Raw genomic sequence first — 19,137 nt, 5'->3', positions numbered from 1 at the left:
CTTGGCGCCGAGTCGATTCACCTTGTTCCACTACGATTGACAGGTGCAAATATACCGTTGGAGGAGAGAAAGACTAGTGCCGAACTACCTGCAAGTAGTGCATCCTGTTGGAGGCAGTGTGATGGTGTAGGGAAGAATTTGTGCGAATTAGCGCACACGACTGGTCGTAATACGTAGAAACTTGAACGCTCAGAGATACAGAACTGACATTCTTCAACCCGTGTCAGTACCATTTCTCCGCCAGTAACAACAAGGGAACACTTATGCAGCACGAACTGTCCAGAATTTCTGACTGCCCAGAACAAGTTCTTCCATGGCAAGCATATTCACCGAACTCCACGACATTCCCCGACTGACTCTTGTTGTGTCTGTGAACTCTACTATTCCCAGCCCTCTACATGACACGTGGCCTTCATCTGTTTGTCATAGACACTGTTAGTGCTTTGTCCCGAATTCTGGCTTCATTAAATGCACTATCACTCAACACTGTATGTTTTGATTTGATTTTATCGATCATTAATAAGGTTTTCACTTTCTTTTGCTCCCACTAGTTTCTCTGAAATCAGGTACCCATATACGAAACATAACTCCAGTGGCAGTGACACAGAACAACTAACTGCATGCTCAACAGGAAAATGAGAAGTCACCAGAATGACGTTTCGTTAAAAGGCAAGATATGTCGTGAGAGACTTCTGCAAATTACCCTTGTCAAGCATTCATGCTGTGACTTTAGTAGGTAGGATGTAAAGGTAAATGTGAACAGACCACTTCTACTGACGATTGGCGAATCTGACGGAAAAACAAAGGGACAATGTCATTGACACATGGGCAGCGGGTGTCTATCACTGCCGAAAGGAATGTTACGCCACAACGTAACGGTGCCACAAATTAAGTGGACAAAACGTAAGAGCGTGAGGAAGTAATTCTATGATGACAGCATTGCTGCCATCCCACTGACGCTAACAACCTCTTGATTGTTCGATTTTGGAGATGAACAATGTCAAATTATTAACACAATACCACCTATTTTCACCACTTATCATGTCTTTATTGTATTTTGTGTAATGCATACTGTTTATTTTTTTTTTATCCTCGTTAATTACGAGTGTCTTAGGCCTTGAGGTGTGTTTTATGCCACTCATTAACGTCTCTCCCGGTCACAATCTCTCTGCCTTGTGTGTATACACACTGAAACACGAATATTTCATATTTATTTACTAACTCCCATAATGGTAAATCTTGATTTGTAACGGTGCCTACTATTCCCAAAGTATTCCCTTACAGTGTTTTTAAGGCTTTTGCTATATCAATCGTGAAAACTCATCTAATGCCAATATGCAGTTGAAGCACATTAGCCACGACTAGTACTGTATCTTAAAACACTAACTTAATGCTGCTGACCATATAAAACGATAAAACCTTTTAAAGATTCTACAATGGCATGAAGGTAAATACCAGGAGCAGTAAGATTTGGCTATTTGGCCTCGCACGCCAGCACATTCAGCACAGCATCATAAGCGGACTTCAAAATGTTCAAGAACACCGTCAAACCGACAGGGTAAAGGGCTCACGAAAGCCAGATAAACCACGAAAGACGTCTCAAGTTAGGGATCGGAATTTAGCAAGCCGTGTGGTACCTCAGCCGTTCACTGCAAATGACGTCCTAGAGCACCTATAGCTTCCCACAGACATCTGTTCAATAGGACTGTAAAATGCATAAAAACACCTGAGATGAGGGTAAGAAGGGTGATCAAGCGTCCAGCCTTTACAAGAGGTTCATTTGCAGCAGTGTTTACTCCAACGTTTTGATATTTTACGTCGTGGACGTGAGTTCAATGGTCACTTTTTATTGCGGACAGGTGCCAGTGAGTCTAGAGGACCAAGAACGCTTCCCATGAGCATAAGAACGTCAGAACATCAGTTCCTTGTGGTGGTATATCTGTGAGGATCTGAGGTTGTCTCTCTGACGATTGTAAACGTGGTCTTTGTAACCGTTCCAGGAAAAATCAATGGCGTCCACGGCATCCGTGACATCCTGGTTCCTGTTCTTCGGCCACACGTATATTTCCACCCATTAGCCACTAGCCCTGTATTTATGGATGACAACGCCCGACCACGTCTTTCCCAACTTGACTCAGTTTGGCTCCAACAATGACTTGCTATGAGCCCGGGGGCCTGTCTGAGGCATTCTTGGATGCCGGATGCAAGCACTGGATCCACTTGTTCGGAATCGCTGGGAGAGGCAGTAGAAATCTGTGGAGCGAGTCCAGAGAGTCACGGCAAGCATGAAGAGAAGCATCATCCGTGCACAATGTGGATTTGCATGGTATTACCCTTTTTCATATGCTTGTCGTAAGAGGCGACTAACGGGATCGGGTGGTCAGACTCGCTGACTGGGTTGACACGGTTCCCAATTGCACAGGTTGATGGTCATGCTGTTGTTCAATAGATTGTCTGGTCCACACTCGTTTAGTTACAGACCGTCGCCAATTAGCTGGAATATTGCTGAGTATGGCGTAAAACTAAACTCACTCACTCACATTCTTTAAATGAATCATGTTCAAGTACAAACAATTGGAGGATGCGACATGTAGATTGCGTGAGAAGTTGTTATTGTTTTAAGAGAAATTCAGCAATTGTTATCTAAGTTTTGAGAGAACACAAATACAACAACACAATAATCAAGAGAATGCATAAGCACAGAAAGCGTTATACTGATCCTGACATCGGTTCCCACCAGACCCGTGAAGGTCCCGGGGTAGAGTAGGCCTTCAGCAACCCATGCATGTCGTAAGAGGCGACTAACGGGATCGGGTGGTCAGGCGTGCTGACTTGGTTGACACATGTCATCGGTTCCCAGTTGCGCAGATCGATGCTCAAGGTGCTGGTCACTGGATTGTCTGGTCCAGACTGGATGATTTACAGACCACCGCCATATTGCTGGAATATTGCTCAGTGCGGCGTAAACCTAAACTCACTCACTCGGATCCCACCTGGTTAGAGATAACATGTTTTTCCCATGTTTGTTTGGGTTTTTTTTGGCGGGGGAGGGGGTTGCATACTAAGTTGCACGTTTGAATTCTTGATATGGTAAATGTTTGTGCTAGGCTCATTTGGAAACTCAAAGGTGTATGGGGGACACTGGACTAAATACATTAATACATTTAATTCCGAATCAAAGGTTGTTTAAATGTATTGAACTATTTGTTCACTTTTTCAGCGTAATATTCAAACTTACTTATTAATCAATCGGGCGTAGTTTCAGCCATTGAAAATGTAGATCGGTCAGTCTTAAACTCACTGGGTGAAATCAAATATGTGTAAGCATCTCATCTCAAACGAGACAACTGCCATTTTATGGAACGCGTTCACATTGATTCCAGCTTGCAACATGTATTTCTTCCTAATATATTTCACAACGATGTTACTTTGATAAAGCCAGCTGCCGTGCCTGGGGGCGGAATCTGTTTTATTCATTAATACTTCAGGCATCCTGAAATGTCTGTATAACCTAAAGATGTACTTCTCATTTGTTTCGAGAACCTCTTGGGTGTTTGCCAGGAGACATGTGACGAAAGTCCACAAAATATTGTTACAGTACAGTGTTACACTCCAACTCTGCGACAATGTATTGGGAACTTGGAGAACAGTTGAAAGCATCATCATTTTAAAAGAAAATAACTCTCAAAACTATTTTACTTGCAAGATCATATTCATCAGATTCCTAGCTAGTCTTTTAATCAACTTTACTATCACTGTACAGTTGCCCTAATCTACTTGCACAAAGTCAATCTTTGCTCGATTTTAAGATATCATGGATTTAAGACTGCGATGTTAGCATAGATCGAATTTTTCAACAGTGGAGGTACAAACTAGACTCCTGTCTACAAGTGCAGAACTGGTCACTGCACAGAACACACCTGTGAAGGCCCGTTTTAGAATAAATGCCTTCACTGATGCTCGCTGACTTGACTGACATATGTCATCGGTTCCCCATTGAGCGGATTGTTGATCACTGTATTGTCTGGTCCAGACTCGATTATTTACAGACCGCCACCACATAACTGGAATATTGCTGAGTGCGGAGTAATACTAAAGTCACTCACGCAATCGGTCATGAAACACATTCACACAAACCGTGGAAGAAAACGATTACGTGGACGATAATCTGGTTCTTTTTCTATTTATCATTTATGATCTAAGACTGTAATATTGCAACCAGAGAATTACTTTTCATGTCTTCATGAAAAACTTCTTTCATAAATCTGGGCCCTGATTTAGTGATTTAATAATCATGTAAATTTGAAAAATGAAACCAACAATATTTCTGTATAATATAGTACTTAAATGCATTATTTGCAACCAAATCTCCAATATACCCTGCAAGTATTTATTTTGTTAAAATAAGAAATGTGATATAGCTGTTAGATTGTTGTGGAATATCCACTGCAGGGAAGTACTAATGAAAAATAATATTTCATGTATGTAGTGTGTGTTGATAAATACTCATTCACAATATCTTAATTATTTAACCCCATGTCCATGCAGGTAGCAAAGGTACTGTAAGTCCCTGTGGTCCCTAGTATGGTGATCTACCTTCAGTTTTTAGCAATCTTTGGTCCGTGTTTTATAATGTATTGTCTTCTTTAATTACAATGTTTTAGTTTTTCATGCTAGTTTTATATATCTGTGATGTTCTAGTATTTTGCTGTCCATCGTCGACAGGTTTTTATAGTGTACATATATTCCATTTCAGGGTTCAATGTTCTCGTCACGATATGGCTGAAATATTGCCGATGCGATGTTGAATTTTAACTCACTCAGTCACTCTAACCATTTAGGTTTCTATTTCAGTTCAGGTGGAAAGAACCAGTGAGTGAGTTGAGCTGTACGCCGCTTTTAGCAATAGTCCAGTAACATTAAAACTCACTCAGTTAGTCACTATTTAAGTCCATGAAAGATTTAAAAACCCTTGTCTCTCTTTCGACTCAACTAATATAATTAAGAATGAGAAAGAAACTTGACTTTGCACGTTATGTAATTGTAGATTATTTAACCATAAGTGAAGACTAAAAATGTGACCGAAATGAAATATATGTGGAGCTTTTCAATGTTACAACATTAAATACCTTTGGGCATGTCAGATTCGACGGCAACGTCAGAATATGTAAAGGGAGGCCACTCCCGTCTGGCGTAAAAATTAAGATTAGCTGTCCTTGAATTATTGAAAAGGTCACGGCCATTACTAATCGAATGCAGACTTCTTTCGTTACTATCCTTTCTCTGATTATCAAAAAGGTATGTTGTTTCACACTTCTTCCACCACTGAATCGAGCGAGGATAACAGAATATGATATCGACTTGTCTGGTTCATTACCGCAAATAACGATGTTTCTGACGTTAAATCGGGGGTGCATTCTCCATGTTGTTGAAGTGTGGAGGCGACTCATACAATTTTATGCAGTATGAAAGCAATCTCCAAAACGTAAAGCTGATTATTTGCGTGAAACAGACACTAACCTCAACGCCATTTTGTCACAGGCTACAGTGATCACAGCTCTTTACAACTGGTCCGGACCAGTTGAAAATTTCGCTTTGTGCAAGGTGGTGTTGAGATCCCCATTTGCAATAACTGTAGCCCTAAGATCGTTGCCAGTGGAATGACACGTGTATTCGTCTATGGCTTGATGTCACAACACCAAAGACCAATGGGAGTCTCACAGGGCAGCTTAGTTGCCATTTTTGCCCCTCGGTACAATTTCATGTTGGCATGCTCATATCTGATTGACGCGTGAACGTGACATGCTCAAACAAGATTGTTGTTTTCATTAGTTCATGCGCATGTGCGATTTCCTGATGCAAGATTTCACGAACATGCTCTAATATTATTGGTTATAGGTACAGAGGCGTAGCAAGCCCCACCCCAAAATCAAAGAGAGATATGGAGACCTAAGTGTATCGTCCTGCTGTTATGTTGGGGCCATGTGACACAACATTACGGCACTATGGAAACCGGGGTTACAAATGGAGGGACGCACTGATCACCGTCACAGTGCCTCTTCGTCCAGACGCAAACACTGTGCTAGTGACAACATCCGAAATAATGCTTCAGTTTGGTTTGACAGTTCTTCTTCTAGGTAAGTTGTTAAAGTTTATGACATTTGCGTGAAACAAATAAAATTAGTTAATGTGTAACTTTTATACCGGGAATCATACCCGATAGAGACATAATGATATCCGTACATAGTTGACGTGTGATAACTTGCACCAGATGAATGAATGCACCGCAGTAGCTTGTGCCACTGTTACTGGATCTAGAGCAGCAACTTCTAGATAGCCCGATAGCAGATCTATGTCACAGCTGAAGCTAACTCCATATTAATGTCTCTTAAATATATTCAAATATACCTTAAACATTAACAGTAAACAATCTATTCAGCCTCTCTTTCTTGCCTTCAGGCTATTAAAATATTTCTTGCAAACATCCACTTTTAATTGACATTACTGAATTGTATAATGATCTTACTATTGGCAATACGACATCGTCTTCTGTTGGTTACCAAGCCACGTGGGCATTTCTGGTAACACAATGGCCGATCTTGCTGCTAAGGCAGCACTCAACAAATCTGTGACACCACTTCTCAATCCATACACTGATAATATAGCCACCATTAGATATTATATCCGTGATCTTAGGCAGAGGAAGTGGTACACCCAAGTTGGCATTAATATATTACATGCAAGAAAACCTTATGCTGGTTATTCCTACTTTGGTTATAAGTCCAGATTTGAAGAGGTCATTATGCGGCGATGTTGTATTTGCCAAGAGAGATATACTCATGAATACCTATTGGAAAGTTAGGATCCTCCTTTTTGCATCCCTTGCGATGAAATAATCACGGTGAAGCATGTTTTGCTTGACTGTGTCGAATATTCCGTCTCAAGGGATAAATATTTCAAATTACGAGCTTTGAAGGATCTTTTTAGTAACATAAGTTCTCGTTTAATTATTGCATTTTTAAAAGATTTAATAACACACTTGTAAATAGATAAATATCTTATAATTGGAAGTTTAATATAGTCAGATATCTGAATAATGTACTAATGGTTTTACTGTTCTTCGTCAAGAACAATGGTTTTCGTTTCTTATATTCTTGATCTACATTGTCATTATTACTTGTTCTCGTCACGATATTGCTGATATATTGCCGATGTTACGATAAATGTTAGCTCAGTCACTCACTACTAGGTAGGAAAATTGATTGAATACATTTTGCAGTGCAGTGCATGTAGTCTCACATTTTTGTAAAATATATTTTATATGAAATTATGGTTTGTCTTTTCTATTAGACACGGACACATATACATCTGGCATATAGACAGTCGTGTGAATATGATTCCTGCTATGGGATAAAACGAGGTGTAAAGCGTTTTTGACACACATTAATTTCATGATACATAATACAATTCATAATACATATTATGTTTTGGGTAGAGAATTCCTGTAAACATGTTCACATGCTTACTCTTGATTGCAGAAATTATACGAAATGCACCGTAATCAAATCCCGTTTAATCGAGTACATTCCTAACAAAAGGGTCATTCTATGACGTTGCATTGTTATAAAGGCGGTTCTTTTTGTGTTACTTGTGTGATAATTGCCCTAGATTACAATCAGTTCGTATTTATAACGTTTGATTTCCTTAGATTTTACATTAAATTCACCATTCAGTTACATTGTGAAAAATGTCCTTCTATAATGCTGTGTATAGATGTGTGATAATTAATAGGCATGAGTGGTAGATTAGAAAACGACTTTTAGTACCTTTGTATTAATACACCGTTAATTATTTCCACAATTAATCTGTAATTACAAATACGTAGTACCTTTTAAAAAACTAGCAATTCTGTTACATTGTACATAGCTCTAAGTCATTTTATGCTAGATACGTTTTATGTACAGGTACTCGCGTACAAGAGTTCATGAGTACAAAATACAGAGACAAGCCATAGGTTTTATAACTGTAAAATTATCTTTAAGAAATAGTAGTATATAGTTTGAGTGGGTGATTGAGATTATGCCGCCTAGTATTCGTGTCCTCTAGCACATTAGACTGTTCTCACTGCAATCAACGGTAATTTTGTTTTGTTTTGGGTTTTTTCCGGGTTTTTAATGTTCTTCTTTTTAATATTGTTCCCAGCTTATCTCCCAACAACTGTGGCGACATCATGTGATGCTTGTAAAGCTACCTATGCTACAGATAAGGGCACTGCCGCAGACAATCCAGCAAAATGCGTGTATGTATATGAACACTTCATAATACTTCCTGTATAGCATATTTGTGGAGACAAACCTGCTGCATGTTCAAGTTTGAAGTTTCAAACATAGAAATGTGTAGAAGCCCACTTAAAGAGAAAGCAGATATAATATCCGTCATCCGTAACCAGTCACGAGTGTCTATTTACTCGGATCTGTATCAAACAGAACTTCAAGTGATATCATATTCTGTTGTACACACGCTAGACAGCATATATCATACAACCAAGGCTATTGATTTTATCTGCATTCCAGTGTGCCCGAGGCAAGGGTCGACTAAATGGATTAGTGATCGAGTCATTGTGACACACTGTACCTTAACAGCGCAGAACGTTACTCAAAATTGCAATCATTGTACTGTATAATCTTGACGAATGCTTGTTTCCGATTTCACAACACCTAGTACCACTTTCAAAATGAAACATTTTCTTTCACACATCGTGTGTATAACTATCGATGGTCTACGTGTATGTACTATAAGAACGGCACCAGATAAACTAGCAGATTATTGTGAGTGTAACAACTAATGAATGTGATAATTGTTTTCAGAGCACACCCTTACCACCGTGGTAAAGTCAGGGCTTAACTCCCGTGTCTTTGGATCGTTGACAACTAAAGTCTAGTCAGGTCGAATTTCAGAATAGAGAGAATGAATTTTTTGACCATTATATTCCCTATTTATACAGCTTGTGAACTCATAAACTCCCGTTCAAAAGAAAGTACACGCCCATATATTTGGTCACTATACATTTACTTCGTTCTAATTGATACCTATTTTCACGAAAAACATGTCTAAAGAAAACAACTAGCGGAATACATTCTCCGAAACCCAACCTCAACCATTTTGCGCACTTTGCACGAGATTTTGCGTAAATCGTGTCTTTTTTTACTCTTGCACGTGCAATCAATATGAATAATGGCTCTAAAAGACGTTGTCGTATTGTCACGGAGGAATACGACAAAAATAACACTAAGAAAATGCCGAGACTAACGCGGGAACACAGAGAGAGATCTAGAGGCATCGGAATGTCGCAAATGAGAGGTTCTAACGGTCATATTGCCAGGACGTTCGACTGCACTAGAAGACCATCATCAGACTGTTTAGACGGGTTCAGCAGACAGGCCAGACAGCTGATCGACCCAGAAGCGGCCGTCCGAGGGTGCCCACACCGCAAGAAGATCGGCGCCTACGGGTTTTGCATCTCCGGAACCAGATGTTTACTGTGACGTCATCAGCTGCAACAGCATTTGGGGCACCGCATCAGCAGGTTCACGGTGATGAGGAGCCTTCGCGCAGCTGGCATCCGGGCATATCGTCCTTTCCGCGGGATGGCCTTGACCTTCCAACATCGCAGGAACCGGTTACAGTAGACCAGGACGGTATGTCGCTGGCAACGTTGCAACTGGGCTCGTGTACACTTCAGTGATGAAAACAAGTTCACTCTATTTCATTTGGATGGCAGGACGAGGGTCTACAGGCGTAGAGGAGAACGTTTGGCGCAAACTGCATACAAGTTCATCCTTTTGGTGGAGAAGGTGTGATGGTTTGGGGAGCCATTTGCAACGACCAGAAGACTCGTCTAGTGACTATTCGAGCGCAGAGATACAGGGATGAGGTGTTGGGACCTGTGTTATTGCCCTTCGTACAACAGCACCAAGGAACGCTATTCCAACATGACAACGCGCGAAAGCACTCCGCCAGACTTACCACAGACTTTCTCAACCGCCAAAATGTCGATGTTTTGCCATGGCCATCTCGTTCACCTGACCTCAACTCCATCGAACATTTGTGGGATCACCTCGGGAGGCTACTTCGACGTCGAAAACGGCAACCACACAACGTTCAACAACTGGAACAGGTTCTCCATGACGAATGGGCCAGAATTCCTGATTACGTCATCAGGCGGCTTACATCTTTCATGCGGACACGTGTCCTGGCGTGTATTGATGCCAGTGGGGGCCACACAAGATATTGAGTGTGTTACCTATTGTTAGGACTTCATGTCGTCTGTTTTGTTGACAATGACTTTCTCATCAGCAGTTTTGAAAAGTGTCATTTTGACCCCATGCATGCTTGTTTGACTTAACGTCACTGGAACAATTTCGGTTCTAAATGGTTTATTCTTATGTCAATATGTCTGTTTGAAATTGCGCTTCAATACACATTTTCAATTATGTCACAGCGTCGTGTTGTTTGTCTGCTATTTCAAGTTTTCTTGCCTGTGTACTTTCTTTTGAACGGGAGTTTATATTGATTGAGGAGTGTTAGGGTTCTTTTTATGTGTCAGCTAAAACTGCCGGAGAGGAGAATGCAATAAACTTCACGTATGTCCATAAAGACAAGGACCTTCATACGCTTACGTATGACCTTTTTCGAAGATACTCCTAATGTTTGTATAACGTGTAGGTTGCACACGTAGATAGGAAGTATATACATAGCTGTGAAGTCACATGTCATAGGTCTTCAGGGTGAAAGGGTTATGTCCCTTGACAGTGTTGATTGACAGTGTTCGTCTGGCATAATAATGATATGTTGTGTATCATTTTACGAATACCTTTCAAATGTAGAATTTGACACCTACACATTTACGAGGGTAAATGCAAAAAGAAAATGGAAAAAAATAAATTTTAATACTTCTGGCACTATGTAACAACTTTGACACGCTTTTATAATGTAGCATTCCAAACAATATTTCGGATATCGAAGGCGGACATGTTAAGTCTTCAAATATCTTGCGGCATTCCTTAACTGCAGCAATATCAATAAATCTTTAGAATGGTTAAATGTATTTACGTATGGAATGTTTGGGTTTTTTACCCAAAAGGGACAATTATCACAAAATCCTATCGTAACTGCTCATCCTCCTGTTTGGGAATTCGATGCAATAATGCTCTGAATAAACACTTATTTTTATTCTTAATTACATGGTCTTAGTTATACCACTTCCTGACTTTCACTCACCGTCTTTGCATCATAAACTCCAGAATCAAACTGAATAGTATTGTACTTTACGGTGAGAGTGAGTGATCATTTAACGTGACATCGGCAATAATTCAGCCATATCGTGACGTGTTATTGAAATAGAATATGTGTGCAATATAAAAACATGTCAGCAACAGTAAAACAACTAAGATATCACGGTTAAACTTAAAACTAATATGGAAAGTTAAAACAACTTTATTTGGTATGTCGATTACGCGAATACCAACTTAATAGCATCACTGCACATGAGTATCGCAATCAAAGTTCAGTCGAACGATGAACGATTCGGTCGCAAATGTTTGGATATCTCCGTACAATTATGTGGACTGACTAATCTAATAAGCACAAAGAAAGACGTCTTACCTCTTTGACTCTACGACGAGTGATCACACGTTCAACTTGAAAAAGTCCAGGTAGAGCTGATCTTGATCGCGATCGGGGCGAAGTGTATTGGTGATCCTTCGTGTATGCGCTTCCAATTTGTGGTCCCTCGTGTACGAAGATTCATCTTCTTATACAATCAATTGTTAATCGCAAACAAGGGAAAGGTATTATCCACACTGATATGTACTTCAGTTAAATACACTTCGTAGTTGGCCTTATAAGCACTTTGACAGAGCTGATTCGCGGCAGAGAGTTGATAGGTGACAATGAGTAGAAAGAGGTGTCGCCCTGTTTGTGTCTGTTGGCAGATTTCTACACATTGCTATCGCTACTCAAGCAAATATGTGTTTATCCTAAGGTAGGGCGAGAATATGTTTCTTTTATTCAAAAAAAACCTGAAAATCATTTGAGTTTTAAAAGTCAGTTCATAGTATTGCTTCCAACTGAGCCCCACGAGGATGCATATGCATGCATACCAAATACGAATCTGCGTAGATTCAAATGGGCGCTAACCCAAGGGATACAACTCTGTCAGACCGGTAATGAGACGGTTTTGTATTCGGAGACGCGAATTTTTAGGTTCAAAGTGCAGCATTTAATATCTTGCTGTGGGGGTACTCTTTTACAGACAGGGGTCCATGTGATAAGACTCCAAGTTGTGAAGCTACGGAATGATGTATCTAATTTGGTACTTGTGTCAAAGTAGCCAAAAATGCATGATTTCCGTGTGTAAATGCCTTTCACTGGACATGCAAAGTCATGTATCTGCAATGCAAACGTACAGGGTATTCAGGTATGACAAAATTATGTAAAATATATAATTTAAAAGAACATATAAATGTGAATACGAGATAAAGCTACGTATTATTGTACTAGAATTAAAAATATTGGTTTTAGGGAGGTTTTCTAAAAGTTCTTCTGTGTGACCTGAGAGGACACAACCCCATTGGAGGCCTAGTAGTCATGATTCCTGCACATGAGTAGCACTGTTTGGACAGCACAATGTAAAAACTGGCTATAGATCGCATACTCTTCAATGGCTTTATTTTCTCCAGTGTCCTTATTCGTCTTTAGGGCACATGTATGTTGTAAATGGATAATAATGTTGACTCCCAGTTAAACCGAAAGGGCAAATAGCACTTTTGCAAAGATCATACATATCAAACATAGCTTGTTAGTGACGTTTCCGCAAGCAATTTGCAAACTTCAAACATTTGTCTTCAGCAAAGTTTTCATATCTGTATTGCCACTATATGTCTCTTGCATAGTGTTCTCGCAGCGTATCTGACTTGCCTGGAGACTTCCGGGAAGACTGACGCCGGATGTCCGCTTGCAACTGCTGATGCTGCCGCTATTGAGACTGACTATACTGCCCTTAGTTGCAGTGGAGGTATGTAGACAGCTCACAAGCGGCAAATCATTGCTTGTTCCTTAACCAGTTAGAAACAAATGTTTTCATGTAAGATTTGTATACTACTGTGTATATTCTTTTTGTATAGAATCAGTATTCACGGCAACCTGCAAATGTCAAAAGGATTTCTGGAAGACGGACCAAAGTGCTGATACTGCAGCTGTCTGCAGGTAATAAGCTGTGGAATGAAATAACCTTCTGCTTAACACAATGTATACTGTACAATTAAATAGTGTTCAAACTGGATATTTTCGCAGATTGCACCCGCCCCAAATGCATGCATTGTCATGCGCGTTCGAGGATGTGGCTTAATAAATAAGGATTTGATATAAATTGGACAAAAATAGTTAGATATGTTGATTTTGAAATTGTGTACAATATTCTATTTATTCATTCACATACTAATGAAATATCAGTCATGAAAATATCATTATATCTAAGTAATTTTGTCCAGTATATGTTAATCGAATCATTGTTCATAGTCTATTTGCATTCATTATCCCGAAAAAAAATGTGGCGTCACGTACCATTCTTATATCAACAGTGCCGCCAAGGCTTACATACTGTGTCTGAAGGGGGAAACAGCTGTAGCCTGTGACACGAAAAATACTGTGATAGGTCTGGCAACTGGTGTGGAGACCAGGATGACAGGTCTGGGGACAACAGACTGTGGTATGTTAAGTATCTTTATTTTGGGGGGCTGCTCACATCATATACCATATAGTTGCACAATTTCAGTAACTGTTAAACACAATGGTGAAGGTGCAGTGTCAAACGATGACACTAACTTATTTGTAACAGTCCTTATTAACGCAATGCTAATTGTGACAAATAAGAAGTAATTAACACAAATACGTTTGAGCTATATACGTTTAACCTGTACGATTCTTGACAGTAACATAAATCATAATTCAAACTTAAAAGCCATTGAATAAGACTCGACCTATCGCACCAAAGTAGAGCAGAAAAGCACATTAGGCACACATATTTTTCAATCGCGTCTGGGTAATTACTCGTACATTGTAGTGAGTTATTATTTAGCACTGCATCGGCAATCTCGTACATTGTAAACAGACAACATCCAAACTATGAAGGACACGTAACACCTTATCTGACACGAAAAATCAATGGTGACATCTAACCATTTACACTGTCAATGGATCCAGAACAATATCTTCTAGATTACCGGATAACAGCTCTATTTTTACAGCTGAAGCAAACGCTATATTAACAGCTCTTAAATATATTCAAAGACACCCTAAACGTAAACATTATATAATCTATTCAGACTCTCTTTTTTGTCTTCAGGCGATTAAAACTTTATCATGTAAACATCTACTCTTATTAGAAATTATATAATGATCTTGGAATATTCAACAGTGAAGCAAGACGTGATTGACCGTGATTCTTTCATCACATGGGATACATAACGGAGGATCCTCACCTTTACGCAAATATCCATGTCACAGTGTATAATGTGTGTAGCCAATGCGACTTCGTCTTTTGTGGGTTACCCGGCCAAGTTGGTATTTCTGGAAATACGATGGCCGATCTTGCAGCAAAAGCAGCACTCAACAAATCTCGGACACCACTTCTTATTCCATATTCAGATTACAAAACTTGCATTAGAATGTATATCCGTGATCTGATGCAGAAGAAGTGGGACACTCAAGTAGGTATCAGTAAATTACATGTTATAAAGCCCTATATTGATCACACCTGCTTGGGTTGCCAGTCCAGATTTGAGGAGGCCATCATGCGACAATGTCGCATTGGCCACACAGGATATACACATAAAATTGTGTAAAGGTGAGGATCCTCCGTTTTGTATCCCATGTGATGAAAGAATCACGTTCAAGCATGTCTCCCTCAAAGTGGTTTAAAGCATTGTAAAACATTGTCCTCCTGAGAGTTACGTAAATCCCGAAACAGTCAAAGTATGTTCAAACTTACCGGGCTTTTGAAACGTAGTATTCTTGTTGTTTAAATATTGGCTGACATTTCCCACAATCGCCAGCAACTGATATGATGGTGTAAATCCCGCTAGGGTCCATGCAGGTAGCAGAGGTATTGTGAATCCCCATGGTCCCTAGAATGGTGTTCTACCTTCCGTTGTTGGCGATCTATAGCCCGTGTTTTATATTGTCTTGTCTTCTTTAACTACGTTTTAGTTTTTCATGCTAGTGTTATGTTTATATCTGTAATAATCTAGCATTTTTATTGTCCATCGCTGGCAGGTTTTCATAATGTACATATATTCCTTCCCAATGTTTAATGTTCTTGTCACGATATGGCTGGAATATTGCCGATGTGACGTTAAATTATAACTCACTCACTCACTCACTCGAACCATTTAGGTTTCCATTGCAGTTCAGGTGGAAAGAACTAGTGAGTGAGTGAGTCATCATCATCATCATCATCATCATCATCATCATTATATTGTTGTTTTTAATGTTCAGCTATCTCCGACTCCTGTCAGTGTCAGATCAATACTGCTAAAGCGACTATTGATTCGAATGCCAATAAGTGCACGTGAGTTCACTAGTTTTATGACCTCTTGATAGAAAGACCCAAATTCACCCATTGATATACATGTACAAATTTGCAGATGTACGCATTCTCTTAAATTGTTCTGCAAATACCTTGACTGCACTTTCACTTTTCAGTTTTAAAGAAATATGCAATTATTTAAACATAATGTTTACACAGGTAGTTTTATGTGAAATTGCTGTGTGTACGTGTTTTTATCATTATATATTATATCGTTATAGTGCCTATGATAATGAACTGAGCTGCCTGAGAACCGCGCAAGCTGCAGGCTGTGACGGCAGCACCACAAAGAGTGCCGTTGCAACCGCTACTGACACCGCAAGAGATGGGCTACCAAGTGGTGACTGTGCAGGTAATCAATCACTTCCAAAACATATAGTATGTGACAAGTCCATGTTATATATAACTCATAAACCTTAGACGAAAGGAGCGAATTTACACTTCTGTTCCAACTTACATCTGTGTTGTTGATAGAAGGCCAAGTTAGTAAAATACGTCTACAGGGATCAACGGAAATGGCCTGTATACCTCTTCAGTGTGTGTAAATATGAATAATTATATGACGTAGGAGAAATGAAAAGTAATCGCAAAGCCATCAAATGGTTTGTTTTCAGTTTAAAGTTTTCAATCCATCATGTCTGAAGTATATGTTCAGTGCCTGGTTAATTGACCCAATTGTTGTGCAGACTGACGGATTGTTCAATGGGGATTATTGAAAAGACATGATGAGCATTTGGTTATTTTTTTCTGTGAACATGCTAATTTTGTCTTCTCAACATCCCTGTTCACCAATCAGTCCATATGTAAAATAATTAGGTGTATTTAACAGGCAATGTACACAGTACGTAGAAATTTTAGACAATGCACACAATAACTCTGTGAATCCGGTGATGTGCACAGTGACGGGGTTTGTTTTCCGTCATTGTACACATTGCCTGATTGTAGACATTGACGCTAACATAAATATGTTAATTGTATAACGAGACACCATGGTTAGATGAAATGAATCTTTTCTAAGTCTAAAACTTGTTTAAGCTCCAACTGCTACCTGCCAGTGTGAGATCAACGCCGCAAAAGGAGACGCATCCTCTACTACAAGCTACTGCACGTGAGTGTTTGAACCTCGTAGCTGTTGTATTATCAATATTCATCAACACAACCTGCATTTGACGGGTTTCGAATATGTCTTTCAGCTACTAGTTGAAAAAGGCAAACCGGAAGAGGTAGCGTGATGCTTAAAGGGTTCGCTCGCCATGCTGAAGACGAGAGTTCTATTCCCGTCTTCAGAACAGTCTGAGAAGCCCATTTTTGGTCTCTCCTGTCGTGATATTTCTTGAATATCGTTTAAAGCGGTGTAAAAGTAAAATCATTCACTCACACAATATGGTTTACTGGAAGCTTTAAAATACACAACCCTTTATTCGTGGACTGAAATGGCCACACAAATGTGATCACTAGTAGATAGATGAGACAGTGTGAAACCTACGTTTCTGTTTCCATCGTGCACAATGTTTTCTATTCTGGCAGTGTTCTATCTACACTGAAGACCTGCCTCTCTGCTGTCGCCACCGGTACCGAGGCAGGGTGTACCACCGGCTCCACCCAGGCCGCTCTTGTGACTGACACCAAAGCAAAAACAGCCACTGCCAAATGTAAGTACATGTATCATTTTACTGAGCACGTGCTTCAGAACATAATTACAGATACAATGTTGATGTTTGTTATTGCAGAATATGTGTTCTTTCAATTCATGGAACCTGTGAAGGTTCCGGGGTAGAATAGGCCTTGCGACTAATGGGATTGGGTGGTCAGGCTCGCTGACTTGGTTGACACATGTCATCGGTTCCCACTTGCGCAGATCGATGCTCATGTTATTGATCACTGAACTGTCTGGTTCAGACTCGATTATTTACAGAACTGGAATATTGCTGAGTACGGCGTAAAACTAAACTCACTCACTTACTCAATTCATGGCTACATATGTCATACTCGTCAAGTACTTTAGGATGATGTAAATCCAGCTGGCGTCCACGCAAGTAGCACAAATACTGCACGGCCGCTTGTATGCTAATCTTATTTTGGTAGCGATCTGTATAGCTCGTTTGGCTCAAAGGCGGACGGATAAATTGCAGTCTAACTCGAAAACTAGCAAATATAAAACACTCGATGACAGAATCGAATTCAAAACGTCATAACAAATCTGTGAGTTTTATGCAGAATTTTGATCCTTAAAATTGAACAGGTTCTTTCATTGAGTATTTTATGTTTATTAGTTTTCGAGTTAGATTGCAGTTTATCGGTCCGCTTTTCGACCAAATGGAATGTAGTCGATATTTTATTGTAAAACAACGTTTTGAGGTAATTATAACATGGCAGTTTTAAGTATAAATCTGTGAAAGCAGGGTTATTTTACTGTCTTTGTTGCTGAACTTTGTATTAATGCATAACTCTCTCGTCATCACCTGAATTACAACTCACTGTTAATACTACTATTCCTGAGACAAACGGACATCACATCTGTCACAGCGTCCATTGGGCATATGTTGGGCAATGTATAAATTTTGTAGAAAAAATAAACTTCACAGCTTTTAATTCTTACATCCTTAGTGTTAACATCCCAAGATGATGTTTTAAGTCATAATTACATACTTAAACATGAAAGAGTCCTTTGATCGGCGTAAAGCACGTAAAGCAAGTTGTTCCAAAATGTGCTCTATTTCGTTTCAGGTGGGAATGCTGCTGATCGCATGACGTTTGCTCTGGCTTCACTGATCGTTTCGGTTCTGATGCACCTGTTCCTGTAACGCCTGTCAATCCGACCCTTTCACGCTCCTGTTTGTTCGAAATTCTCAATATGTATGCCGTGCTGTATCAGCGTGTTCCTTTTACACTCGCAATTCTCATAATTTACCCTCTGTGATTTGGCTGTTTGACATTCGTGTTTGTTCGAAGATCTCATAACGAATCTCTGTTGTGATTCATCAATTTGGCACTCCTGTGCATTCTGCATTCTTGTAAGTGTATCTCCTTTGACCTCGTGTGACATAAGACATATGCTATTTAAAATTTGTATTTTCGATCACTCTTTTCCAATTTGTATTATCAACAATATGTTTCCAACGTTCGTGTTCAATTTTCATTGTACAGCGGTTTGAATGATTTGAGTATCGACCTGTGATTATCGAGACTTTCCAAAATAATCAGAAAAGATTGTATGACTGCTATGTATGACGTGGACTATATATCCCATATGTAACCACTGACCAACATTATGGCGTCATACAATTACTGTGATTTCAGAAGAAGCATTTTTGGTCAGGCTTGTAAACTAAGCATCCTGTTTGCTGTTGTTGGATCCTCATAATCTGGTTGATGCTCAAATGACTCAACCCATGTATTCTTCCCCACTACAGATGTGTCGAGAAAACCCTTGATGGTTGTTCCACTGAAATAAAAGGTATAGTTCACGAAAAGTTTCTGGGTGTTTATTT

At 39.6% G+C, this 19,137-nt stretch overlaps 1 protein-coding gene across 1 annotated transcript; it reads left to right on the top strand.

Moving 5' to 3' along the window:
• The first annotated feature begins 6,054 nt into the window (after window positions 1-6,054).
• On the top strand, window positions 6,055-19,122 carry LOC137261599 (antifreeze protein Maxi-like). The gene is made up of 10 exons (XM_067799377.1): window positions 6,055-6,137; window positions 8,203-8,299; window positions 12,954-13,075; window positions 13,185-13,266; window positions 13,641-13,768; window positions 15,556-15,628; window positions 15,868-15,998; window positions 16,682-16,754; window positions 17,174-17,298; window positions 18,374-19,122. The coding sequence occupies exons 1-10, from the start codon at window positions 6,104-6,106 to the stop codon at window positions 18,448-18,450; spliced, it is 942 nt and encodes a 313-aa protein (XP_067655478.1). The 5' UTR covers window positions 6,055-6,103; the 3' UTR covers window positions 18,451-19,122.
• The last annotated feature ends 15 nt before the right edge of the window (window positions 19,123-19,137 follow it).

The sequence above is a fragment of the Haliotis asinina genome, chromosome 14, assembly GCF_037392515.1.
Source record: "Haliotis asinina isolate JCU_RB_2024 chromosome 14, JCU_Hal_asi_v2, whole genome shotgun sequence".
NCBI lineage: Eukaryota > Metazoa > Mollusca > Gastropoda > Lepetellida > Haliotidae > Haliotis > Haliotis asinina.
Note: the sequence above shows the minus strand (reverse complement) of the source record. Positions and strands in the feature narration are given on the sequence as shown.

What these genes read in the sequence shown, in the direction of transcription:
- LOC137261599 (XM_067799377.1), top strand. Translation starts at nt 6,104, where the DNA reads ATGCTTCAGTTTGGTTTGACAGTTCTTCTTCTAG. An exon ending in TCTGGGGACAACAGACTGTG is followed by an intron (nt 13,769 to 15,555) that starts GTATGTTAAGTA and finishes TTTAATGTTCAG; the next exon opens with CTATCTCCGACTCCTGTCAG. An exon ending in TCGAATGCCAATAAGTGCAC is followed by an intron (nt 15,629 to 15,867) that starts GTGAGTTCACTA and finishes ATATCGTTATAG; the next exon opens with TGCCTATGATAATGAACTGA.